Raw genomic sequence first — 26700 nt, forward strand, 5'->3', positions numbered from 1 at the left:
CAGCTTGGGCTTCCTTTTAGCATGGCAGTCGGTTTCTAAGAGCAAGAAGGCAAAATCTGCCAGTCGTCTCAAAAGTTAGGGCTGAACCAGGCAGGGGCGTCATTTCTGCCATGACAAAAGTCACAGAGTCCAGGTACAGCCACTGGCCACTCACATCACAGACCTTGTCTTTTTTTTTTTTTTTTTAATAAAAATGGCATCTATTTAAGGTGTACCACGTGTTTTGTTGTACACGTATACAGTAAAATGGTTACTATAGGCAAGCTGATTACCAGGTTTTCCCTCCTCACATAATTGTCTTTGCTTTCTGTGGTGCAAGCCCCTGAAATTTCTTAGCAAATTTCTGGTATACTGTCTGGCATTATTACCTGTGGTTACCATACTGTATGTTCGATCTCCAGACTGGCTCATCCTACAAAAACTGTGTTTTTTAAACTTGTAGAAAATTTCAAACACACTCAAAAGTAGGGGAAACAGGGTCAGAACCCCTCCCCAACTTCACCAGTTATCAACTCACCGCTTATCTTCCCTATCCCCCCCCCTTCTCCTTCATGTGATACTTTCTCCAATTTGTGAACAAAACAGTACATATTCTGAAAACACTTGTGTCAAAAGTGTGCAGCAGCGTGGGTTTCCCCCTGTGGGCCTCCCAGGAGAGATTCCGGTACCCAGTTCCAGCATGTGTGTGTGTGGGGGGGTGAGTTCCCACAGTACCAAGCCATTCTCTGACACCAGCTGTGTGTCCTTGGATTCAGCCCCGTTCTGTCCCTCTCTACTGGGAGAGAGCCTCAGAGCCCCCAGGTGAGGTCCTCAGTTCTGCTCTCACCCCCACTTCAGACGCCCGTTCGTTGCCAGCTTAGCTTGTTACCTGTGTTTCTCACTGCCTGGCTATAAATCAGAGGTTCCCGTGACTTCCCCCTCGGGTTCAATTAATTTGCTAGAGTGGAACTCTAGCTTTAGAGCCTGGCTGCTTCTAAAAGAACGTGACTCAGGAACAGCTTCAGCTGCGTAGCTGTCAGGTCGGAGAGATGCACAGGGCAAGGGGACAGGGAGGGGATGTAGAGCTTCCCTGCCTTCTGGACGTGCCACTGTCCCTGAATCTCTGTGTGTTTACCAGCTGGAAGCTCTTTGAACCCCCTCTGTTTGGGTTTTTATGGAGGTTTCATTACATAGACCTGATTGATTACATCATTGGCTGTTGGTGACTGATTCATTCTCTAGCCTTTTCTTCCCACCCAGAAGGTCAGGAGGTGGGACTGAAACTTCCAACCCTCTGTTCTTGGTCGGTTCCCCTGGCAACAAGCCCCCATCCCTAGGTGCTTTCCAAAAGTCACCACATTAACATGAACCTAGTTACAGTGGAAAGGGGCTTATTAGGAATGAAAAGACATTTGTTTCACGTGAATTGGTGTGCTCTGAAGTGATTTCAGGGACTGAGGACTAGAGACCAAATAGTAGAACAAAACATGTTTCCATTGCTCTCATGGCTCAGAAATTCCAAAGGATTGGGGGCACCTGGGTGGCTCAGTCAATTGAGTCTGACTCTTGATTTCAGCTCGGGTCATGATCTCTGGGACCTGGGATCGAGCCCCAGGTCAGGCTCAGCACTCAGTAGTGAATCTGCTTGAGATTCTTTCACTCCCTCTCCCTCTGCCCTTCCCCTCCAGTGTGTGTTCTCTCTCTCTCTCTCTCTCTCAAATAAATAAATAAATAAATAAATGTAAAAAGAAAGGAAGGAAGGAAGAAATTTGCAAGTTTTGGGGTGAGCGGGGAACTATGGACCAAGACCAAATATATATGAGAAATACATTTTGGTGATCTGAGTGACCAAATATATATTTTTTATTAATCATTATTTTGCACCTGGGTAACCAAGACCTGGATCAGGACCCAAACATGAGCAGCACCCGCAAACCCCCAGAGCCCCCTTCCATCACCACCCCAGGAAACTCCATCCTGACCTCTAACGGGATGGAAGGATGTGGTTTGTTTGTCTCCCATTAAGGGGCGACAGGAAATAGCCTCCTCCATGGCTGGTCCTGCCACTGAGCACTTACACTGCCTCTGGGAGCCTCAGTCCCTCTTCGGCAAATGAGGACCATGCCAGGCCTGCCAGCTTGCTGTGAAAATCAGTAGCACACGTCAGGGCCGGGCCCTGGGCTTGACACTGCGTAAGGACCGAGTGCTGGTTGTCTCTGCTCTTATTTCCCGTTCTTTACTGGCTGAGTGGGGAGATGGCCCATGGCCCTGGCAGGTGCTGCGTAGCTGGCTGAGAGCTGGGGACAGCTGGAACCTCCCAGACAGCCAGCAGCTAGTGATGTTGAGGACCCTTTATGGCATCCTGGAGAAATGTTCCTGCGCCGGGCCATCAGTTAGCTTGAAAGACAGCCTGGGTAGAATCTGTCATTGACACAGCAGACATAGGAAAGGACACGGGATGGTCTCGTAAGATCAGCAAGTCCAGCTCCGTGAGAGAAGCCGTTCCTCTGGGCTTCAGTGCTGATGGGGCCATATGCAGCTAGTCAGTAAAATTACTGAAAAGGGCAATTTGAAAAAAAAAAAAAAAAAGACTTTGGGTTAAGTGTGTTTTTATTAGCTCACTGGCAGTAAAATCCAATTTGGGACTTCCAGGGATTAGATTCCCGAATGTGCTTGCTCTTAGCCCTTTGCTCCATCAGACCCTGGGAGCCTGGCCATGGCTTTAAAGCCCTTCGCTGTGAGCAGTTTAATCTCCAAGTCCCTTTCCTTTGGCTTGCTGAGCGCAAAGGCACCACTGTCAGTGGATGCCGTGTATTTCACAGTCTCCGTGAAAGTTCAAGTGTGTGCGATACGATCTAATTGTCCAGTTCCTTGACATTCAGGCTTGTCTCCTTTGTAAAGTGGTGTAATTGATTTCTGGGTACTTGAAAATGGAGCCGGTAGTGGGCTCTATGCTGGAAATACCAAGTAGGGGACGCAGGAAGGCCGGCTGCGCCGTCCCCGCTCACTCATTCCTTCCACCGCTGCCTCGCAGTGCCCAGGGCACAGAGTTTTGGAGCCACAGGCCCCGTTTTGGGGTTGCTCCCTAACTTCTGGGATGTTCTAATCCTGGGAAGACAATTATAATCAAGGTGATGTGCCCTGGAGGAGGTTGGGAAGCCGCAAGCTTCCAGGAGGAGGTGATTTTCAGGGTGGAGTTGTAGGTCAAAACCTGACAATGGGACGCCCTCGGGGCTGGACCTGGGAGCAGTCTGCTGAGGCTGGAGAAGGGCTCTCAGGGTCCTGGGGACCTCGTGGGTTCCCACATCTAACGTCCTCATGCGGATCCCCCATAGTGGAGGGTACTTCCTTGCATTCTAAGTGTGTGCTCTCTCTCTTTGCAGGTCTGAAGGAGAAAGTTCCCGGAGTGTCAGGTATGTGTTCATCAGCCTCCACTTGTGTGTCTGGGTCCGAGGAGAGGGCGGCTTCCAGAAACCATGTGCTTTGATTTCTCTCTGATGAGGTCTCACCAGGTCAGAGCCCTGCTCCCTTGCCGCCCCCGGCCCTGGTCTGCCCCCCACAGACCTTGGCCATGCTCTGTCTGCTGGCTTCATGTCCTGGAGCAGCAAGAGCCCTGGTTTAGGGTGCTGATTCTAGAGTGACCTTCCTGGGGGAGTCACCTGGCTTTGTGGTGGTGCTGTTCCCTCAAGGGCTATGGCGGTGTCTGGTTTGGCTAGACTGTGACTTATCTAAGACAGGAAGCTTCTCAGCTCAGACAGCCCCCGGGACCTGACTTAGGAGGTTTGGTGGAGAGGCGGGCTCCTGCCAGCCTTGACTGATGCAGTGTATCTCCATGGCACATGGAGAAGATGACGCTTGCAACTGAGACATGTCTCTCCCCAACCCCACCAGTGGAGGGTCGTGGGGGGTCATCATGGAGTGGGGTCACAGCTGGGGATACTGACTGTAGGACTGGTAGGAACCAGATCCCCCGGGTGCTAGTGCCTCAGCCCAGGGGGCTGGGGCCAGGCAGGTCTCAAGGCTTGAGTTGCGGGACCAAGGAGGCCATGAGGGATGGGAGACGGTGGGCTAGTGATGAGGGTGGGAGAGGGGAGGAGAAGCAAGGAAGCCACTAAAGAGCCACAGGGACGCCCAGGCCCATTGGCAGCAGATGGGATTTCAGGTTTCTGGCTGGTTTGAATAGCACTGCGAGAGTGCTGGGAAGACAAGATGCTCATCCTGAGCCTGGAACTGGGAAATTCTGGCTTCAGTGGGGTGCTCTAAGCAGCCTGGGGAGAGAGAAATACAGATGGGTGACCGTGGCTACATCCTGGGGAAGTTCCGGGAAGCAGCATAGGGAGACCCCACTCTGTACCCGTGCACTTAGCTTTAGCTTAACCCAGGAGACATGCGTGGTGGTCCCAAGCCAGGGAGGCAGAATAGGGGGCTGTGGGAGAGCAGGGTCCCAGCAGGAAGCAGAGGCCCACTCAGGGTGTGGGGAGGGGTGCTGAGTAAAGTGTCATATGAGGGCTACCAGTAGAGTGAGGGCAGATAGCCACTGGCCTGAGAGGGGAGAGGAGATACATGTAGAGATGGAGAATGGCTGAGGCCAGGAGATGCTGGAAGAGGGGCAGCTGGGCATTCTGGAACCATTCCCCACCCCCACTGCCAAATATATGCAGCTGTGAGAACCAGGGAGGGTGCCCTTGGTGGGCTGATGGGGGAGGAGACCCCTTGAGCAAAGCAAGGGGCAGGTTAGCATGTACCTCACATTATATTTTGAGTAATGAAAATCAGATATAAGAACATGCTTTCTTGCTTGTCATGTTTGCATAAATAAGCAATGGCAGGAGAGGCAAGCAGTCATTAGAATGGTCCCTTGGGTGATGGGGAACAGGGCGGGCAGGGACAAGAGTGGCTGTGAGCCTTCTGCAAGCACGTACTGTGCTGTTGCTTGAGCTTAGAACCGTGCAAATATATTCCCCACCCAGAATACTTGGTAAAAATAAAGAGCTGTCTTAAGACAGGGTGAATTACCAAGATGGGGTGAGCATCCTGTCACTGGGGTATGCACCAGCATTGGAAGGGGATTCACATGGGGAAGGGGGAGGAGAGGGCCCTCAGCCCCTTGCCTCTCTCGGCTTCAGGATCTGCACTTCCCCCTCTGATACACTCACCTGGAATTTTCTAAGACTGGTGGGCTTGCACCAGCAAACTCAGCCAAGTTCCTAATTGAATGGGTGCTAGGAGACGTGTGAGGGGGTGGATGTTTGGCCCTAAACACCCCGCCCACCCACCCAACCCCCCGGGGCTATCAGGAAGCTGAGTTTTGTAGGATAGGTATTGGAAGACAGCCCTGAAGCAGGAGCGTGATTCCCCCACGGAGGGGGAAGGGTGGAAAGGACATTTTGGTGGGGGGAACAGCATAGGCAAGGATCTGTGTAGTGAGAATAACGAATGGCTGGGAACGGGAGCAGGGGACTGTCTGCAAATTGGAACATATGTTTGTAGCTCAAGCCAAATGGTTCTCGGCAGGACATGCAGAGATGAGGCAGGGAAGAAAACCGGTGGGAGTCCAAGCAGAGAAGGCTGCATCTAAGTTTTTCTAAAGGCTCCAGAACCCAACCCCACAGTGACTTCTACTCTGCTGCGTAGACTCTTGGGACAGGCCCAGAGACCTTTAGGACTCATGGTAGAAGCCACTGCTGGGACTTTAAGATGATGTTGTCAGGACTTGACTGCGTCTCTGTCTTGTGCCAGGCATGTGCTTTGCTCTCCAGGGAGCTGTCACCACAGGGGTCAGGCCTCGGACACATGTGCCACTCTCTGCTCACTAGCATGGGGTAGGCACAGGGGCACAGGATAGGAAGACCCCCAGATGGTTCAGATCTGACCCGTTCTCTGTACTTCAGCTCAGTACCCTCAGACAGCTGCAAACTTTGTTTCCCAGGGAAGAATGACCATGAAGCCTCTTCCTAAAGGGACCCTGGTCTTCTGCCAAGTGTTCGTGGATGAAATGCCCTTCCCCCTGCTTGTGCTCCTTGGCTTTCTGTGCTCCACTCTGATACCCATGTTCACTTTGATTTCTGTCCTAGTGACTTGAGCACTAAACCCCCCAGGAGGAGTAAGGAACCCAGATGAGGCTGCCCCCCCACCCAGCGTAGAGCACAGAGCAGGCACCAACAGGCTTAGTGGACTGAATTCACCTTGGTCTCACTGGGAACCCCGGGCACAATGCCTTGTCCACAGAACGGGCACAAATTACTGTTTGCTTAATTGGATTCAGAACTCATAAATATTTTCAGGCAATAAACTGGAAGGGGAAAAAAAAATTGGACCATCTACTCTGCTCCGTGGAGAACTCCCCTCTCCCCTTGCTTCATCCCCCTTTCCACTATAAACACCAAAATTCTTGGGGAGAGGGGCTACATTTGACTCAGAAAGGCAGTGCCTGGATTTCCTGATCCTAGCTGAGGTTTGGACAGGCACCAAGAGCTGATGATCTTTGCTAAATGTTAAGGAAATGAACTTGAATCCTGAGAGACCCCGCCCACCCTGGGGTCCCCGCTGGGCAAAGTTTTTCTTTATGCTCCCAGGACACGCACTGCTGCTGGCTTTCTGGTGGGCTGGCAGAGCCTCCTGGAGCAGCAAGGAGTGGTCTTTGCCAGGAGAATCCTGTTTGCAGTTGCGTGCGTGCTACTTTTCCCCGAGGCAAAACATTTGCAAGATCAGATGTATTCATTTTCCACAAATGAAATGACTCAGTTTTGACCATTTTGCAAACGTAGGACTTTGCTCCCTTATTCCCAGGGTGCGTGTGTCTGTTTTCCACTGCATTCCGAGGGAGGCTGTGGAGGCCCTCCAGTTGGAAACCTTCTAATGATTTATTGGTTGGGGGGAAGTGGGAAAAGAAGAGCTTTGCAGAATTTGGAGTTTGAAAGAATGAATAACTGCAGGGAGGGCCCAGAGAGGGTGCTGATTCTGTGTCTGAGGTATAAGGACTTTGTTCAGCACAAAAGCTTTTTTTTAATTTTTCCTTTTTTTTTTTTTTTTTTTTTTTTTGCCTCCCCGTGGTTCTCATCAACCCCCTGAAATGAACCCAGCCATGTTCAGTAATAGGAGTAAGTACCAGTTAATGATTGCTGGCTGTGGGTCAGGGTCTTACCTCACCAGCACAACCACCCCCCTCCTTCACGAGAGTTAGATGAGCCCCATTTTTTACACCCTGAGGCAAAGAAATACTTGAACAGCTCCCCTAGATAACATGGTTTTCAAATGCAGAGCCCTGATTTGACACCCAGACCTTTCTAGGTTGAATCACCTGCTGGTGCTCGTGGAATAGACAGATTTCCCGACCCTGTCCTTCTCGTATCTGACTAGGTAGAACCAGGGTGGGGCAGGGGACTCCGGATTTTAACCACTTCTTGCATGATTCTAACAGGCAGCCTGAACACACACAGCCTCCCTCCCAGTGTCCAGTGTCAGGCCGTGCCTGGCTTACAAGTGTGAGCTGACCGGTCCCTAGGAAGACTGAACGAGGCTATTCCCCTAGGTCGCCTCCCTGGGAGGAATCCTGAAACACTGACTGGCATTCCCAAAAGGTCCCAAGCAGTGAGTTTCTCAGGACCCTGAGCAGCTGGTGAAACCTGAGGGCTGCTCGTCTAGCGTGGGAGCCGCTTCTGGAGAGGGTGGGCTCGGTTACAAATGTCTTAATTAGAACTAAGACGTGTAAGTGAAAGCAATTAGTCAAAATGAATCCATTTTCCTGTGAACATCTCCCATCACTCCGCACCAAGGTGAGGCAGACTTTGTAATTAACCAGGCCACCCCCCCAACCCCAAAACGAGAATGTGCAATTTATTTTGTGTGCAAGGAGGTATGAAAATTGCCAAAGGTGGCAGACAAAGCCGGGCTGTTTGTGGGGCTGGGTAAACTGAGTTGAACTGTCACCTCCAGGATGCAATGAGAGCTGGCTGCAAATCAGGGAGAGGTGCTGGGGACTTCTGCAGCTGGGTCCCGAGGTGCTGCGCTAAAGGCTGAGCAGATGGCCTTGGGAGGAGAGCAGAACTTTTTCAGCACCATGGACAGGAATACAGGCACAGAGTTCAGAGGATTCTAAATTAAGCCTTGTTCATCTTTACTCTCTGTGTCACCATGAAGAAGACCCTGAACTCCAAGCCTCAGAGAGGTTTTTTTTTTGTTTTTTTTTTTTTTGTTTTTTTTTTTTTGAGCACCTACTGTATGTGTAAACGAACCCAAGTTCGTCTGCTTGATGCGCGGCAAAGACCATCAGGGGGGCATCGAGTACGCAGAAACAGCCAAACGGGAAAATGGGGACCTCAAATCCACCTCAAATCCACCCTCTCCCAGGAGGAGAGTCAGGGATGCTTAGGGTCAAGGGAGGAAGTTCTGGGTAAAAAGCTGCAGTTGCGCTTTTTCATCCCGTTAACCCTTTGGTTACTGGTTTCAGTCCCCACCGTCTTTTGACCGGTTTTCATCCTTGAGTGTTTTGGAAAGATGACCACTCTGGTTAATTCCCGTTGCAGTGGGGTGAAGACAGGGGTAGAGGAATGGAAGCTTTCTGCTGCTTTCTTTCTCTGGACTGTTCTTTAGTTCCACATTCAAAGCCAGCATTCTGCATTACTGGGACTTTTGTATTATGGTCAATAGTTCTTGTACTATGTTCTGTCTAGGGTTTTAGTGGAGGGTGTTGTGACCAAGTAGCATGTTGCACTCACAGACTGATTTCTTGGACCAGTTCCCCCTAAGTAGTACTGGTTTGGGGTCCGCTCACTGGTCTGAGTGGGGCCCTTTCCAATGTTCTCCCTTTTCCCAGATAGGAAACCTATGCATTCTCGTGATTCTGTTGGGATCTCGAGGAAAGCATATGACTTCCATTGAATGACCAAGGCATTGGACACCACTCATGGGATTTTTTTACTCCATTGTCACTCTGAATTATTAGTAGCAGTCCAAACCTAGGAATGATTTTGCTTATAGGTGTTTTGACAACTTCTGAGGCCTTTGGGCCCTGGGTGGCTCAGTTAAGCGTCAGCCTTGGGCTAAGGTCATGATCCTGGGGTCCGGGGACTGAGTCCAGCATCAGGCTCCCCACTCAGTGGGGAGTCTGCTTCTCCCTCTATCCTTCCCCCACTGCTCCTGATTTTTCTCTCTCTCTCTCTCTCAAATAAATAAAATCTTTAAAAACACACACACACACTTCTGAGTCCTTCTCTGAACAGCATGGAAAAGCTTCAACCCAGCTTGAAAAGGGATCTGCCAATATTAGCAAACACCAGAATCACTTGTTTTTGGCATCATGGTAAAGGCCGCCTGTCGGTCTTCTCCAGATGCGGTGGCTGTAAGTTGTATACCTTTTAGAACTGGTGGGCCCTAGTCTTTGGATTGTTTCTAGCACAACTGGCACATTTTTGAGCAGTTCTCTGAAGATTGGAACCTGCAATATACTTCCAGATCCATTGAAGAATATCATCTTTCCCCTAATGGGCGCTTTGGTGATATGGACAAATATGAACTATTTGTTCTGTAAGATGTTCTGGGATAAGGATTCATTATATTTCCAGGCAATATTAGTGCCAGCAAGATGTCCAAATCCCCATTCCCTAGCTCCTCTATGGTCTGCCAAGGAATATTGGGGTTGATACTTAGTTAAACCTATGTTTGGTCCTATCGCCATTATGGAGAGTTTTGGAGTCTTTGTATGGGCTGTCAATATGGATCCGTTGGGCAGTGATCCAGTTTCTGGCAACCTTTACAGTGCGCAATAACTCATGGGTCACCCCTGCACCCAGCTCTGTGTTGTCTTTGATCTGTGAAACAGACCTCATCCATGTACATCTCCAAGTCTGGATTGTCCAATAGCAGATCGTCCAATCAGGGTGGCTGCAATAAGTTTGTTCAATGATCCATGTGTCTCCAATGATTTTTCCTAGTGGCCCCCAGAGCTCAGGCATGAAGATGGTTTCCACGTGGGCCACTGTGGCAACTTTCCTCTGAGATTTACCTTGGGTTGTCCAGCTTCAGTTTGTAGGGTCTCTGGAAAAAGAGCAGTTTTAGTTCTCAATGATTCAAGTCAAGACAGCGGGAGAGAACTGGAAACCTCAGTTTGGAGAGTCATAGTCAGCTATTCAAGGAAACCAGAAGAATTCAGTACCCAGCCCAGTTTTATGGACAACCAACCAACCCTCAAAGACACCAGAACTAGAATCCAGTGTGTTACAAAGTGTGTTACTGAAAGAATTTCTTTCTCTAAAATCACCCTTATTTCCACTAAAGAGAGCCAAATTAAGACAAATTCCTTTGTAAAATAGGTCCAGTTTTAATAAAGTTGGCCTATGTTCATAGGTAAAGAAACAATGGTGATTGCATATAGGTTCTTGTTTTTGTTTTTAATCTGCTTTTCTAGAACATTTTTTTAACACACTGTTTTAAGAATTTACTTATTTAGGGGCACCTGGGTGGCTCAGTGGGTTAAAACCTCTGCCTTTGGCTCAGGTCATGATCTCAGGGTCCTGGGATTGAGCCCCACATCGGGCTCTCTGCTCAGCGGGGATCCTGCTTCCCCCTCTCTCTACCTGCCTTACTCCCTACTTGTGATCTCTCTCTCTCTCTCTCTCTCTGTCAAATAAATAAATAAAATACTTTTTAAAAAAAGAATTTACTTATTTAAATAAATTCTACACCCAGTATGGGGCTCAAACTCATGATCCCAAGATCAAGAGTTGCTTGCTTTACTGACTGAACCAGCCAGGCACCCCTGATGGAACTTTATACCTGTAGATTTGGGTGGATTACTCTCTTCTCAAGGTCCCCAAAGTATCCTAATGTTCTTGCCAGGAAGTGACCTTTCTTAATCACCTGGAAAAGCTGCTGGAAACTGTGTAAGCAAGGTATCCAGCGATTTTTCCAAAGGGCCTCATTGGCTCCATAAAGCCATCCTCAGTGCCCTAAAGCTGTCTGGTCATATCGGAGTCTATGCACATCTTCTTCAACTATGACATTTCCAGTCAGAGCTTTGGGAATATGACCAGTGTTTCTAACTGTGTCCTGTTACAAGGAGAACAGATGCTTTGACCTTATGCAAATAAATACATTGCCCTGAAAACCATAAAAAAACTCACTGAGAGTTTCTGAATTCTGATGGTATCAGGTAGAGAGAAGGAGATAAATGTTTCATATCTGTTTACAAATAAATTTTTTTTACCAAATTTCTGTAAGTCATAGACAGACTTAAATCCAGAAGAGCAAACATTGGAGAACCAGCAGTGTTTTGTTTTGTTTTTAAGATTTTATTTATTTATTTGACAAAGAGAGGTCACAAGTAGGCAGAGAGGCAGGCAGAGAGAGAGGAGGAGGAAGCAGGCTCCCTGCTGAGTAGAGAGCCCAATGTGGGGCTCTATCCCAGGACCCTGAGATCATGACCTGAGCCGAAGGCAGAGGTTTTAACCCACTGAGCCACCCAGGTGGCCCGAATGAGCAGTGTTTTAAACAAGTCTGTTTAAATGCAGTTTCCCCATTAGTTCTGGAAATTCTTACTCGGTTTTGCTCTACAACCTTAAAGGAATCAGAGACCTGTATTTGTCAATACAATAGAGCTGACAGGGAAATTCTGTGACACACAGTTCTTCAGTAATTCAAATTACAAATCAATTACATTATACCAGGACATATCAAAGCCTTAGGAATTGCATAAAATTTCTAGAACAGTTAGCTATGGCACTCACCCATACAATTTAGCCTAAGAAGGTTTATCATTCCTTGTGACAGTGCTTCCCATGTGACTGGACATAGCAAATGAACAAGCCTAATTATCCAGAAAGACTTCATTTTGAAGTTGAATTTTTTTTTTGAAGATTTTATTTTTTTTGAGAGAGAGAGAGCTCAAGTGAGTCCACAAGTAGGCAGAATGGCAGGCAGAGGGAGAGGGAGAAGTAGGATCCTGCTGAGCGGGGAGCCTGATGCGGGGCTCGATCACAGGACCCTGGGATCATGACCTGAGCTGAAAGTAGATGCTTAGCCGACTGAGCCACCCAGGCACCCCTGAAGTTGAATTTTTGGAAGCTTGCCAAATATCAGGAGATTTTAAAGCACAGGGGTAAATCAGATTATAGATCATTATGAAACACAACACTTGACTTAGCCAAGGGGGCAAGAAAAGATTCCCAAGGTAAATGCAGAAGGTTTTGGAGCTGTTAACAAACCTTAGCTCTCTTAATAGGGAACAGACTCAAGTTTCCTAAGTATTCAAAGAATTCACAGAGACAAGACATAGAAACTTTGTTTTTCTAGGCCGATTAAAGATAAAGAAAAACCTTTGTTTATAATTTAGACCAATAATCTAAGAAAGCCCCGTCATATGAACGGAGAGAAAACCCACATTCCAGTCTTCCACTGGTGTACTTCTGCTATTAAAACTCATTCATTGCAACAAGATGAATTTTTTTTTTAACTCTCACAAGGAATTTATTTATTTTTTTTTAATTTTTTATTTTTTATAAACATATATTTTTATCCCCAGGGGTACAGGTCTGTGAATCACCAGGTTTACACACTTCACAGCAACAAGATGAATTTTTAAAAATTTATGCAGTCCCTCCTTTTTCCTCTGTGTCATCACCCACATTGATATTGACTGATTTTGACAAGGACATCCAGGGCACTACATAGATCTAAGTTTTCCTGATGGGTGTAGGGATATGCTGACCAGCATCTCCAGCTGGGCAAAGGTCTCCCAGCTGTAGGAATGCTGCCAACAGTCCTCAACTCTCAGCCGCCACCGGGGATGGCCTTGACTACAGACAGCTGCCTTGCCAAGGGCATGCCTCCTTCCCAGGTGGTCACATCCAAAGACTGTTTTGAAGATCCAACCCCTTTGACCTGAATTAAGATGTCTCTGAGGAGCAGTCCAACTTTTGGAACTCCTCATAGAGCCTTCTATGGCTTCTGTTGGTGTGGAATCACTGCTCAACTTCTGCCCCATCTTGTTCTCTTGCTCTCCCTTTGCTTCCACAGATGTGCATCACTCCCTCATAAACTCTATCTACGTGCTAATCTCCATAATCTCAGTCCTGATCATGCATAAAACTCCTTCCTAGAAATTCCCTTCTCATCAACCTTCTACAAATATTTTTATTCATTCAGATATGAAATATATAAATTTTATATTCATTCAGAGTTTGCCCTAGGTTTTCCCTCTTTAAATAACCAGTCTCACTTTCCTTGCATACAGACTTATTTCCCGTATTTTTCCCAATGGTCTCGATTACATTTATTAAAATTATTTACATCTGTGTATTTGCTCGTCGATTACCCATAAAGCTTCCAAGGGGATTAGACAAAGCTCTTTTTTCTTTTCTGGTGAATTTTGCAAGGGAGATGATATCAACTTGCTTGACTTTCAATAAACACAGGCAGAATAAAACTTTTATAACGTTAGCAATTCTAAGGGCATATCCATTTAATTAAAAAAAAAAAAAAACCTTAAGTGAGCTTTAATACCAAATATTTTCCAAGATCACATGAATCTGAGAAACAATCTGGGTTTGTTTCTATCTTTCTGAGTTTTAGAATGCCCAATCCTTATTTATAAGTGCTTGCCTTTAAACCAATTAAATAGAGCATGTTTACAAATTAATTTTAACAATCCTGGAAGTAGAGAAAATATCTCACATTTACAACATATATAGACACACCTAAAAATACACAAATAAGAGGCAGCAAAATTTTAAAGACCCAATTTCCAAATAGCTCCCTTTTATAAAACATATCTAATTGCAAGATGGTATTATAGTCTATGGATCCATTAATTGGTCATTTTTCTCAGGAGTCTAATGAATATTGTGTCCAAGCAGAGTTGCAGAAAAAGATTGCCCAATTCTGGAGCTGTGGACCGAGGCTCTTAGAAGGGGTCCATATGTGTTCAGCCTGATTCTGGAGGTGCTACTGGTCCTCTCCTTACACAAGAAAGAGAAGGTTTCATAGGAGCCAGATTCGAGTCACTGAGCACAGAACTCATCTACCTGATGTTTTATTTTAAGATTTTATTTATTTATTTGACAGAAAGAGAAAGAGAGTGCACAAGTAGGCAGAGTGGCAGGCAGAGGGAAAGGGAGATGCAGGCTCCCTGCTGAGCAGAAACCCTCATGTGGGACTCCATCACAGGACCCCGGGAGCATGACCTAAGCTGAGGCAGAGGCTTAACCCACTGAGCCACCCACGCACCCCTGGCCAAATATTTTACAGAAATCTTCTAGTGACTGTCTGGAAGTGGGCCAGAGTATCTGGGGGCGTCAAAGTAACACCAGCCTGATAGAATTATTTAGGTAGTGTTCTTTCCCTTGAATTTTTTGGAAGAGTTTGAGAAGACTGGTGTTAATCCTTTCAGTGTTTGGTAGGATCCACCAGTGAAACTGTTGGAGCCAAGACTGTTTTTCTCAAGAGGTTTTTGATGACTGACTCATCCTTACTAGTTTCTAATCCATTGCAGTTTTCTATTTCTTCGTGATTTGATCTTAGTAGGTTTGATATTTCTAGAAATTTGTCTGTTCTGTCTGGGTTCTCCAAGTTGTTAGAGTACACTACGGGTAGCCCCTGATCCTTTCTGCGTCTGTAAGCGTCCATGGTGACATGGTCTTGCAGCCTTCTCTGTGCTTCCCACAGTCCGGCTAGCAGTCTGCCAATTTTGTTGATCTTTTCCAAGAGCCAACTTCTGTGTTTATTGATTTTCTCTTTCGTTTTTCTATTCCCTCTTTCATTTATCTCTGCTCTAATCTTTTTTATTTCCTTCCTTTTACTAGCTTTGGCTTTTTCTAGTTTCTTACGTTGCATAGTTATGGTGTTGACTTGATGTCTTCTCAATTTTACTTTTAGAGAGTGAGGGGACAGAGGGAGAGAGAGAGAATCTTAAGCAGACTTCATGTTCAACAAAGAGCCCAGCACAGGACCCAGTCTCACGACCCTGAGATCATGATCTGAGTCGAATTCAAAAGTCGGACTCTTAACCAACTAAGCTACCCAGGCACCCCTCCGTCTTGATATTTTTTTTAAGATTTTACTTACTTATTTGAGAGAAAGAGAGAGAGCGCGCACGCACAGTGGGGAAGGGCAGAGGGAGAGGCAGAAGCAGACTCACCGCTGAGCAGGGAGTCCGATGTAGGGCTCGATCCCAGGACCCCAGAATTTTGACCTGAGCCGAAGGCAGACGCTTAACCAGCTGAACCACCCAGGCGCCCCGTCTTGGTTTTTAATGTAAGTGTTTATGGCTATTAATGTCCCCCATATCTCTGCTTTGTTGTTCTCTGTGAGTTTTGTTGCGTTTCATTTCCTTCATTCCTAAGTATTTTCTGATTCCCTTGTAATTTCTTCTTTGACACGTTGGTTCATTAAGAATATGTTTTTAGTTGTCACAAATTTTTTTAATTTTCTCCTTTTCCATTTGTTACTGACTTCTGACTTCATCTTATTGTGGTTGGAAAAGATACTTTGTATGCTATCTATCTTATAAAAGCTACTGCGGCTTAACCTGTGACCTAACACAAGGTCTGTTCTGAGATGGTCCTGTGTGCACTTGAGAAGGACGCACGTGTTGATGCTGGGTGGGGTCCTGTGCCAGTCGGTTAAATACGGTTGGGCTATCGTGTTGTTCCAGTCCACTCTGTCCTTACTTACCTTCTGTCTGATTGTTCTGTCCATTATTCAGTGTAGGGTATTGAAGGCTCCAACAATTATTTTAGAACTGTTTTTCCCTTCACTTCCGTCAATTTTTTCTTCATTTATTTCGATGGCCTCTCATTAGGTATGTAAATAAATGTTTATCATTTATCTTCTTGGTGTGTTGAACTTCTTAATTAACATACGGCCACCCTACTCTCTCTTTTGGTGACTCTTGGTGACACCTGCAAGGATTTCTGACTCAACTTTTTCAACTTTTTGTGTCTTTGGATCTCAAGTGTGTAGACAGCAGATAGTTGGATCATGTGTTTTTCCCATTCTGCTAATCTGTTGAATCTATTTGCATTTAAAGTTATTATTGGAGCACCTGGGTGGCTCAGTCGTTAAGCGTCAGCTTTCAGCTCAGGTCATGATCCCACGGTCTTGGGATCAAACCCCACATCAGGCTCCCTGCTTGACAGGAAGCCTGCTTCTCCCTTTCCCATTCCCCTGCTTGTGTGGGAAGCATGTCTCCCTCTGTCAAATAAATAAATACAATCTTTTTAAGAAAATAAAGTAATTACCTCTGTCCTTTTGCCTTGTCCTTTGTTTTCTATTTGCTTTTTGTCTCTCATTTTCTGCATGGCTGGGTTCTTTTACATTTAGTTGATTTTTTCGTGTAGTGAAACATTTCACATTCCCTTCTTGTTTCCTTTTGTGTACGTTCTATAGTCTCTACATATGTGATTACCATGCGATTACACTTACCATCCCAAAGTTACAGCACTTCATGTCAATTTATACCAGCTTAAACTCAATAACATGAAAATTCAGCTCCTCTACAGCCCTGAGCCACGCCTCTTTCAGTTATGGATGTCACAAATTACATCTTTATGCATTGTGTGTCCAAAAGCATAGACTAATAATTAGGTTTTTAAATATATCATTCTTAGGGTACCTGGGTGGCTCAACTGGTTGAGCTTCTGGCTCTTGATTTCAGTTCAGGTCATGATCTTCAATCTTCACTCATGAGATTGAGCCCCGTATCGGGCTCTGCGCCAGCATGTAGTCTGCTTGAGATTCTCTCTCTCCCTCGTCCCCTGTCCCTCCCCCTGCTCACATGTTCTGTCTCTCAAATAAATCTTTAAATGTGTGTGTGTGTGTGTGTGTGTGTGTGTGTGTTTGTACATATCAGTTTCTTAATATAGAGAACAAGAAGTAGAGGTACAAACCAAAGTTATAACAGTACTTTCATAATTATCTGTGCATTCATGTTTACCAGACATTATTTCTCCATAAAGTTTCGAGGTATTATCCACTGGCCTTTCATTTCAACCCAAAGGACTCCCTCTCCTGCAGGCCTGGCCCAGTGTTCGGGCCAATTCTCCTTGCTTCAGTTTCTCTGGGAAGGTCTTCATTTCTTCCCCATTTTGGAAGGACAGTTTTGCCAAATGTAGGATTCTTGGTTGACACCTTTTTCTCTTCGACACTTGGAACACCTCAACCCAAGCCTCCTGACCTCCCAACCCAACTCACAACCTTTTTGGTGAAAATACAATGAGAGCAATCTTCCTCTGAGTTTCATAGATAAATGTGACCCTTAATGCATTTTATGCAACAGAATGTCTTCCTGTACTATGGTGATGTCTGTTAAGTTGTAGCATCATTTTGACACCAGGGTTTAAACCAAAGAAACTAAGTATTTTAAGTGTAGACGTGATGAGGTCTTTAAACGCCAAAATTGCAGTTGTTTTTTTCAAACTAGAAATGAAAAGGCCATGGAAATGTTCTATAGATTTTGATTTCTCATAAAGTAAATGTCAATCTTGAAAAACCCACACAAACACAAAGATATTTAGAGGTCCTTTTTTTTTTTTTTTTTTGTTTTTTTTTTTTTTTTTTTAAATTTTTGAGTAAAGCAGTCTTGGGAACAAAAAGTAAGGAAACCAGTATGGTTTTATATCTAGTCGTGACTGGTCTGTGACTTAGCCTGGGTTTGTGGTCTGTGTAGCCTAGGAAGCCATGGTGACCTGACTGACTTTGACCCCAGTGAACTTGTTTCCTACCTTTTTTTTTTCATTTAATTTTTTTTCTTTTTTCTCTACTCTTCTCAATTTTCTCTATTTTCATTTTTTCCTCTTTTTTTCCTTTTTCTCAATTTCTCTCCATTCTCACTTTTCTTTTTTTTTTCATTTTTTTGTCTTTGTTTAGTATGAGCGTTTTAGTATGGTTGGCATAGTTCATATTGTTGGTGTAAGCATCGTATAGTTAGTATTGATAGTATGATATTATATTATTGTATATATAGAGAGAGATTATATATATATACTAATTGTATATTATAGTATAATATTATATTGATAGAATGATGGTAAGCGTCATATAGTTAGTATTATTAGCATAGTGAACATAGTTGGCACTGTTTGTATTAGCATATTTTGTACAGTCCGTATTGCTAGTTTGCATACTTAGTATTGTTAGTTAGCACAGTTATTATTGTTAATTAGCTTAGTAAGCATAGTTCGCATTACTATTTAGTACTGTCAGCGTAGTTAGCCCATCAGCAGCTTCGCCACCATGAAGTTGGCCCAGTACATCCCAACCAGGACAAAGGTGACTGTGAAGGTCATCGAGAACACCCAGCAGAATGCCACAGGCCTCTAGGGACTTCTCTGTGAACCCCCGAATACTGTAAAATCATGTGAGGTGATCCACACCAAGAAAACCTTACTCCTCGTTGGAGAATATGTAAGCGGGGACACCTGTGTGACTCTTAAGTGCACCTCATCCGAGTGACCCAGAAGGGGGCTCCAGGTCAACTCTGCTGGCTGTTGTCAGGCGGTCAGTGTGGCCACCAAAACAGTATGGTTGCCAGAGATCTGAAGCTGGAGAACATGCTTTTTGTCAATGAGTTGACTAGAAAATTCACCAAATTTGGCCTCAGCATCGAGTTTGCTGGCTACAAACTCAACACTTTCCGGGGCAGCCCCCACTTTTGCGGTCCCAAGACATATCCTGCACTGAGAACACGTTTGCCCTCCTGTTGGGTGTGTGGGGTCTGGGGGCGGGTTTATATTGTTTGGTCCCTGGATGCCAGCCTTTTGTGGGGGAAGCTTTCTGGGAGCTGCCAAGACTAATAACTAAGCAGGGAAGGCTACATTCTGGTATTTCTGTCCCTCAGATGTGAAAACTGCTTGAGAAAATGTGTGACCCGCAACCCCAGCCAGAGAGAAAGGCTAAAACATTATGGGGGACGTATGGGTAAATATGGGGCAGGGGGAGCAACTCGGGCCTTGCAGGGAGCCATCCTGGGATGACAGAGACCCCGGGAGTGACTCGGGTGATGATGAACATGGGCTATGGGTGGAACCTGACTGGAATGCTGGAGTCTGGCTTTTCCACTTGCCCCATCCTGGAGGAACCCCACCCCCACCCCCACCCACAGGAAATGGGAGGAGGCCTTCCAGATGCAAGGAGGCTATGCACATACAGGACAGGGGTGGGGGGAGGCAGGCTGGGGGTAGGGACCAGCAGCCCTTATTTCCAGGCCACCTTCACTGGTAAATTTTGCTTGCATCTGCAAACATAAATGTCTCCCAGCTCAAGGCCTGGAAAGCAGTCCACCCTGAGGCCAGAACATTCTGCCTGTGTGACTCTCTCCTCCTGTGAGTTCAGGGCCTTGGCCGCTGGGCCTCTGGTTGCCTCTGGTCTCATTAGTCCAAGAGGTTTCTCAGGAAGGGCCCTCATGGTCTAAAGAGTGGGTGACCTGTAAGCAGGGAGCCATGTGATTGTCTTTCACTGTGCAAGACACCTCTAGTTGCATATGCACGTGGGCTCTGGGTAGAGAGTCTCAGAGGCAGTAATAGGGTCCACCAGCAATCTGACACCCACTGGTGGGTTTTTGACTGGTTTCTGAATTACAGACTACTTAATGTGGCCTGTCTGATAGATGATCTCTCCTAAAACATGCACTTGGGGTAGGGAATGGTCAGTGGTGGGAGACAACATTGAAAGGGAGGTGGCAGACATGTCATGGGGCTCCTCGTGGCACTGTCCACTACTCCAGGCAGTCAGCCGACTTTGACCCAAGTATGTGGCCATCAAAGGCTGCAGAGTTCCCAGCATCTTCTGAGGGCAGGCTGGTTGGGCGACCAGACTCTCTCTCTCTCCAGGATGAGAAGGGAAGTGATCTGTACTTCTGGGATGTTTCCTGGCAGAGAGAAATCGGGCCCTTTCTGCTTCTCCCCCTGCCCATCTGTTGGGAACATGCACTCCATCCTGGCCCATGTGGACAAGGGCAACTGGTCTGGGATGACAGGGCATCAAGGAGAGGAGCTTCCTGAAGCAGCTCAGCCCTGGACTATGAGTCTCTAGACCAATCAGGAGAGAAATGCAAAGTTCCATTCGCCATTCTCAAGGGGGGAGGGGAAGAAACCTTTGTTACAGCAGCTGAACCTGATCTTAACCAAGACAGCGGTCTTGAAGGGCACCCTTCTGTGTGGTTCCCTTGGGTCAGGCTGCTCCCTGAACCATGGCTGTCTGAAATTTTTTGCCCTTACTTCCATGGGGTGATGCCTAAGCTCCGCTCCAGCCCACTCCTCTCCACAGGTGTGTCTCTGGAAATGCATGACGATCAATGCTCCCAATGAAAAAGAGTTGAGCTAATATCTTCTAGGGGCTTCATCTTGTTCTTTATTCCCACAATCATGCATCCCCGCGCTCTTCCAAGATGCAGCTTGTTTTGAAATACACTGTGCTGACTCTTTCCCTGCTAATATCTGCAGATTCTAATTAAATAACTCCGGGAACAGGCCGTCTCACGCATGGTGTAACTTGATTATTGCTAGAAAGATGAGCGTGGAACTGACAAGTTCCCCGCTAAGCTGACAAGTTTAAAAGCTGAATTTGAGAAACCAACCGAATTCCACGCACAGTAGGGAGGTAGAGCCCGGGACTCGGCCTGAGCTCTCAGTCTGGGGAGACAGATCGTGACAATTTCCAAGGGGCCTGGTTCTTGTCACTGTAATTTCTTACATGCCCTCCACTCTTAGGGAGCCTGCCATTTTGTGGGGAAAAGGAATTCTAATCATATTAACCTTGTTGAAGATGTCACAAGGTATATACCTTGTTTGTTTGTTTACTCTGAAGTGTTTGCAAAGGGTCTTACCGGGCTGATTTAAAATAAAGTGTATTAAGAGAAAACGTGAGATTCAGTAAAGGTTAAAGATTGGGAGATGATGTCATTGTTACAGTCCCAAGAGGAGGGGCATTCCACACCCCACATGGTCCCATGGAGAAACCCCAGGAGAAGGGACTTTTTCATGGTTCCTGCAGGAAGGAACAGGCAAAGGCAGGGCTCGCAGGCTGGGGATTTGCTACTAGGGGTCATTTCAGGACTCTAGCGCATGGAGACCATGTCTGGCATTAGGTCCTGGGGTGATTACAGCAGGTGGATAGTGGCCCGGAATAGGAGAGACTGATGGAGAAAGGAGGTGGTGGGGTGTGTGTCCCAGATTGATTGGTTTGTATTTGGAGAGGGGGCCCCTAGAAGGAGGATTCTTCCTGGGTTGGGAGGAGGTGGTGACTAGCGAGAAAGGCCAAGTCAAATGACTCAGAACAAGCCATGTCAGGCATATGCGTGCAGGGTTCCCTCAGCTCACTTGTCACCTCCTCCAGAGGGCCTCTCCTGGCTACACAGTCAGGGAGGCTTGGGGTGGGGGCTGCTGGGCAGCTGCCCCTGTACATGGTGTCTCCCTAGCCATTACCCACTTCCTCGGTACAGGGCATTCGGGCTCCCGCCCCTGCTAGACACCCAGCCACAGCTCCCCCGGCAAAGACATATGGGATCTCTTCACCAGCCACTGTTGCCCCAGCCCAGTGCCGACTGGCCCCTAGCTTGCTCCAGCAGCACGTGGCACTCCTGCGCTTCCTGAGTCCCCCTGCTTCCTCCGTAGCATGTGCCCCTTCTCATACACCGTGCTCACTCTCTCCCCTCCACAGTGGTGATGCCGCAGGAGCAGCAGAGCTATTGGTTTTTGGCTTTTTGGGTGGCTTGTTTTTTGGTGGTTTTTTTTTTTTGTTTGTTTGTTTTAATCTCACTCATTGTTGTTCCTACAGCCTAGGTCAGTGCTGAGCACATAGTAGGAGCTCATTAAGTATTGAATAAACAATTCTTATGAGTTCCCAGAACATTCTTGCTTGTAGTCTACAACATGCATTCACCCAGGGCAGGCTGGTTCCAGACACCGGGGTACAACAGTGGCTGAGGCCGGCAGAGATCTCTGTTCTCATGTAGCTGACAGCCTAGTGGGAGAGATGAATAAAAAAGATGAATAAAAAAGATGTAAAATAGGGACGCCTGGGTGGCTCAGTTGGTTAAGCAGGAAGCTGTGAAATAAACATGATGATCTCTGCCTTGACAACCCCAGTGAATAAATGTCCCCAATGTCCTCAAGGCCCTTCCATTCTGCCCCACCCCATTTAATCTGGGTCAGGGGCTCTGACCCTGATGTTCTGTCCCACCTTTGTCCCCTGTGTCCAGCTCTGCCTATCTGGATGACTGTGACTGCCTCCTCTCCAGGAAGTCCCTTTTGGTGAGGAAAGCCACCACCATCTGGATCCTCGAGCTGGAGGTTGCTTTCTCCACTGTACCCCTCCGATGCCTGCCACCCCATGATCCCACCACTGTGAATCTCCCCACCAACCTCTTCCTCTTTCTTCAGCCTGGGGTGGCACACCAACTGTCCCCTCTTCATAAACACCCAGGAGGTGAATACAAGTACCTATGGGGACACTAAGGCTATTTAGAGGCAGTGTCCTAGAGCAGAGGGCAGATAAGGGCTCCCAAGCAGCCAGCTCAGGCTATCATGGTAGTGAGAAGACCATAAAGACGGTAAGGCAGTTATCACACCATGATCCCTCCCGATCTCGGGTGCCCTTCATTTTCAGCCTGGCCTGGGCTGGCCACCCTTCCTTGCTCTGTTAGGTGGATGCCCATTCATTCATTCATTCATTCACTTATTCAGTCATCATATATTCCCATTCATTCACCGTGGCTAAATGACGGCTCATCCATGGAGAGCCACTGCAGATGTCAACTCCTCCTTGAAGCCCTTCTTGATTCCCACCCCCTCCCACAGCCTCCTCTGGCCTCACTGAGACCCCCCTCCCTTAACTCCGGGCTGTGACCACCCTCTGAGTTCCCTTTCAGCCTGTGAGCTCTGTAAGGGCTCTAGGCCAGATGCAGAAAGGGGCTCAGGAAAAAAGTGAGGACAGTTTAGACCCTGAATAGACAGGCCGCGTGTGGGTCAAGTCCACCCCCTCCCTCCCTCTAGGACCAGGAGGGTTCCATCATTAATGGGAACTGAGGGACCTGCTCTTATTCCCATGCTCATCTAGACCCTTCACAGTCTGGATTTTTTTTTTCAATTTTAATTTATTTTAAACTTTGAGGACATGTCATGGTGGTACCTCTCAGTAATGAGAAACTTAATTATCACTTCAAGGGCGGGAATCCATCTGTTGTGCCTGAACTGCCACAGGACAATATAGAAATGCAGGATGTTGTGGAGAAAGCTGGGGGCTGGGCCTTGGGGCAGAGCTGCCGGGACCTGGGTCGCGAGCCAGGAGGAGGTGCGGGTCCAGGGTCTTCCACAGGTGGGGACAGGGGCACCCAGTGTCACCTCTGTCACAACCTGATGCTCCTGCCTAAACGCATGAGCCCCATTTCCCACACGGTATCCCACCTCCCAGTATTTGCACAAGCTGGGCTCTCCAGTGGGAATACCTTTCCTCTCCCCACCAGGCTTTAGGACCCTGCTCTTTGCATCTGTTGCTCATCCTGCCTGTCCACTGCCCCCCACCCCGGCCCGTGCCCTGACGCCCGGACCCCATCTATACTTAGCTCACCTGATCGTAATGCCCGAGGATAACTAGTCTCCTGCATGCCTGGTCTGCTCTTTGTGGGACAGCTTCATAGACTGGCAGACTGAAACTCTAAGACCTCGAAGTCTGTGTGATCTGGGCAAATCCCTTTTGTCACCACAGATGGGTCTGGCCCCGGCCACCTCACACTGCGCTACAGGAGCTTGCGGGGCTGGACCCTTGGGCTGGGTGTCTGCTGCTGGGTGCTCTTAGTGCTGACCTTGGGACCACGGCCCCCCAGAGCAGGAGTCTGTTGCAGACGATGCCCAGGCCCACCCTCTCTACTTTCCCAGAGCCGTCATGACACATGTCAGTGTCCCTCAGAGAGGTGCCCGCTATCAGCACTGGGAGAGTTCCCTGCCCGACAACCAGGAAGCCATAAAAGGGAGGACAGGGACATTTCCTGGGTGCCAGGCTGGGTTTGAATCCTTGCTCTGTCCTTGGGCGAGTCCTCCTGTCCGCACAGGGCTGAAATCAGCAGCTACTTCATGAGGCTTCAAGGAAGATTAAATGTGCCAATATGTACAGAACCCTCGAAGCAGTGCTGGCAGGCAGGGAGCACTGTGGCAACATCTGGACTAGACCTATTCTCTCTTCTCCCCTCTGCTGGCTGAGCAGGAGATGCAGTGGGGGAGGGCTTATGCTGATTCTCCCGGCCACTCAGAGCCCTACAAGTGGCAGTGCTCAGGCTGGGCCCTGTCCTCTGCCCCTCCTGGGAGTAATCATTCCCTGCTCCTTGGTTGCTAGGATCCCGGCTATGCGTGCACCCCCTTCAGGGGCCTCGGTGCCTTGCCCTGCCCACCCAGGGCTTGTTCCAGCATCCTTGCTCCCCACACCTGAGTGCCCACACTGAATGAATGCTGTGTGGGCTGTGAGTGAGGGAATTCTCACGCTCTGTGTTTCCTGGACAGTCTGGGGGAGCTCCATATCCCATCCAGTCCCCACTCTGAGAGCCCAAGATGGGGACAGGGTTGGAGCGTTCACTCACATGCTAACTTGTTCAAAAATTCTGCACACCTACTTTGCAACTGTGGTTACAGTGGGGACAGAGAGTGCAAGGGAACACAGGCGAGCTGGACAGAAAGTACACATTCGGGCTCAGCATGAAGAGGGAGTGAGCATGCACCGGGTCTCATAGCCCTTCTCAGCCTTGCTTTTCTCATCTTTAAAATGGGGACAGCAAACCCTTCCTTACAGAGCTGCTGTGGAGGTGAGCGCTAGCCCAATCCACTGTCAGACACTGTCCTAAGTGTTTTAAACAAAGAACTCACTTATTCCTATGAAAATTCTAGGAGGTACGTACGAGTAGGTACACCTTTTCTGCAGAGGTAGGTACGAGTAGGTACCCCTTTCTGCAGATGAGGAAACTGAGGAGTGGGATCACAGAGTCCAGGCTGTCTGGATCCAGCGTCCCGGTTCTTGGTCTGTCTTTGCTGTGGATGTCCTATGTCTCTGTTTACCCTTCGCTGTGACCCGTAGCCACAGCCTCACATCAGCATGGTTATTTGTGTGGGCCACTGTGGGGGCTCAGGGGATGTTTTCTCTGAGTAGTGCTTTCCCATGAGGCTAGCAGCTCAAGGGACTGTGGTGTATACACAGCTGGACACCTAGGCCTATACCCAGGCTGGCCACCTTGCAGTCGATGTTTGTTGAGTGGCTATCTGAATATCTGCATTGTGCCCACCATCTTGTCTCCACTGTGCTCCTGGCTGCATGGCTGTCATCTCTACCAGGTCCCCTGCCAGTGACAGCCAAAGGGACTGGAGCTGCTAGGCGAGGGACAGAGAGCCTCAGGGAGATCTATGGCTGCCCTATGCCTCTCCTGGACTACCTCAGGCCAACTCAGAGGGAGGCCAAGCCAGCTTCTAGGAGGATCGGTGCACTTTCCTATGCCGGGGGGTACGCAAGTAGGTGTCAAGGGGTTATTTCCTGACAATGACTTTGCATCCGATGGGGCACTGGGAATCAGGCTGCTTTCAAAGTCTCTTCCAGGCCTGCACCTTTGAGCCAGCCCGTGGGGTCTGCATTATAGCACAACTCCCTGCTCTGCGAACTTGGGCAAGCAGCTCCTTCTCTGGGCCTCGTGTCTTCATCTGTAATGGAGAGCTAATAACAGATGCCCCTCAATCTAGACTTTTAAGAAATGAATTTTCACATGTGTAAACTGGAAGACTTCAGATGAAAATCCAGGTATGGGGTTTGTGTTACTATTGAGTAGGGCCTGAGACGATCCAGCCAGTGGGGGTCGGGGGGAGTGGGGGAGACATTCCCTCAGGCCGTTCTCTCCTGGCCAAGCTGGAGCTGACCACTGGGCAGGGCTTGAGTCCCCAGGCCTCCGCTGTCCCCACTGCTCCCTAGGCCTCCCCCTGCCTCTCCAAGCCCAGCCCTTGAAGGCCTCTGAGCTTGTGGTCCTTGAGGTAGCCCTGTGGAACTTCATTCCCTCACCTGGGACACGAGCCACAGCTGGGTTCAGCTGATCCTGTAGAGGCAGCCAAGGCGGGTGGAAGTGGCCAGGCCTGGGACCAGGGGCACTGGGAATGGTCTCCCAGGAATACTGTGGCTTCTGACTTCCAAAGCTGCTACCTACTTACGTACCTACCTTTCTCCCAGTCCCTTAGACATGCCTCCATAGGCATTCTGTAGCCCCAGCCATGTGCCTACCAGTTGTGTGACCTGGAAGTTTCCCTGACCTCTCTGTGCCAGGCTTTCTAAACCTGACTCATAGGATTGCCGTGCTTGGCACACAGGCGGTTCTCCGTCAGAGAGCAAAAGCCAGTCTTCCCAAAGAGACTCTCTCTTATGTGCTCAGAGGCAAACCACGTGTGCGACGAGGCACCCAGAATTACTCTTTGAGCAGCGAGGCTGGTGCGACCCAGCCGGTCCTCCTGCCCCACTGCCTCAGGCCCTTCCCTCATCCATGGCAGTGATGAGGAGCTGGTCAGAAAAACCCAGGAAGTCTGAACTGAGCTTGTGTGACCTGAGTGCATCCCCTGTTCCACATAATTGGGTTTCTAGGTCGTTTCAATAGGAAGGAGAGTGCCCCTCCCTCCCACTCCTGTCTTAGCGGCAAGCCCCCAGGGACAGGATTTACCAGTTGCCCCACTGGTTTGGGGCTGGGAGATGTGGATTCCAGAGCACACTCCCCTCTGC

General features: G+C 48.0%; 1 protein-coding gene across 4 annotated transcripts in view; it reads left to right on the forward strand.

Annotated features, from left to right (window-relative positions):
* Positions 1-26700, forward strand: part of IQSEC1 (IQ motif and Sec7 domain ArfGEF 1) — a 372084-nt gene that overhangs the window by 120204 nt on the left and 225180 nt on the right. For all 4 annotated transcript variants that reach the window (XM_059390420.1, XM_059390414.1, XM_059390415.1 and 1 more), the window contains exon 2: positions 3363-3392. In XM_059390420.1, coding sequence (XP_059246403.1) covers positions 3363-3392 — 30 coding nt within the window. The remainder of the gene's footprint in view (positions 1-3362; positions 3393-26700) is intronic.

Source organism: Mustela nigripes, chromosome 2, assembly GCF_022355385.1.
Source record: "Mustela nigripes isolate SB6536 chromosome 2, MUSNIG.SB6536, whole genome shotgun sequence".
NCBI lineage: Eukaryota > Metazoa > Chordata > Mammalia > Carnivora > Mustelidae > Mustela > Mustela nigripes.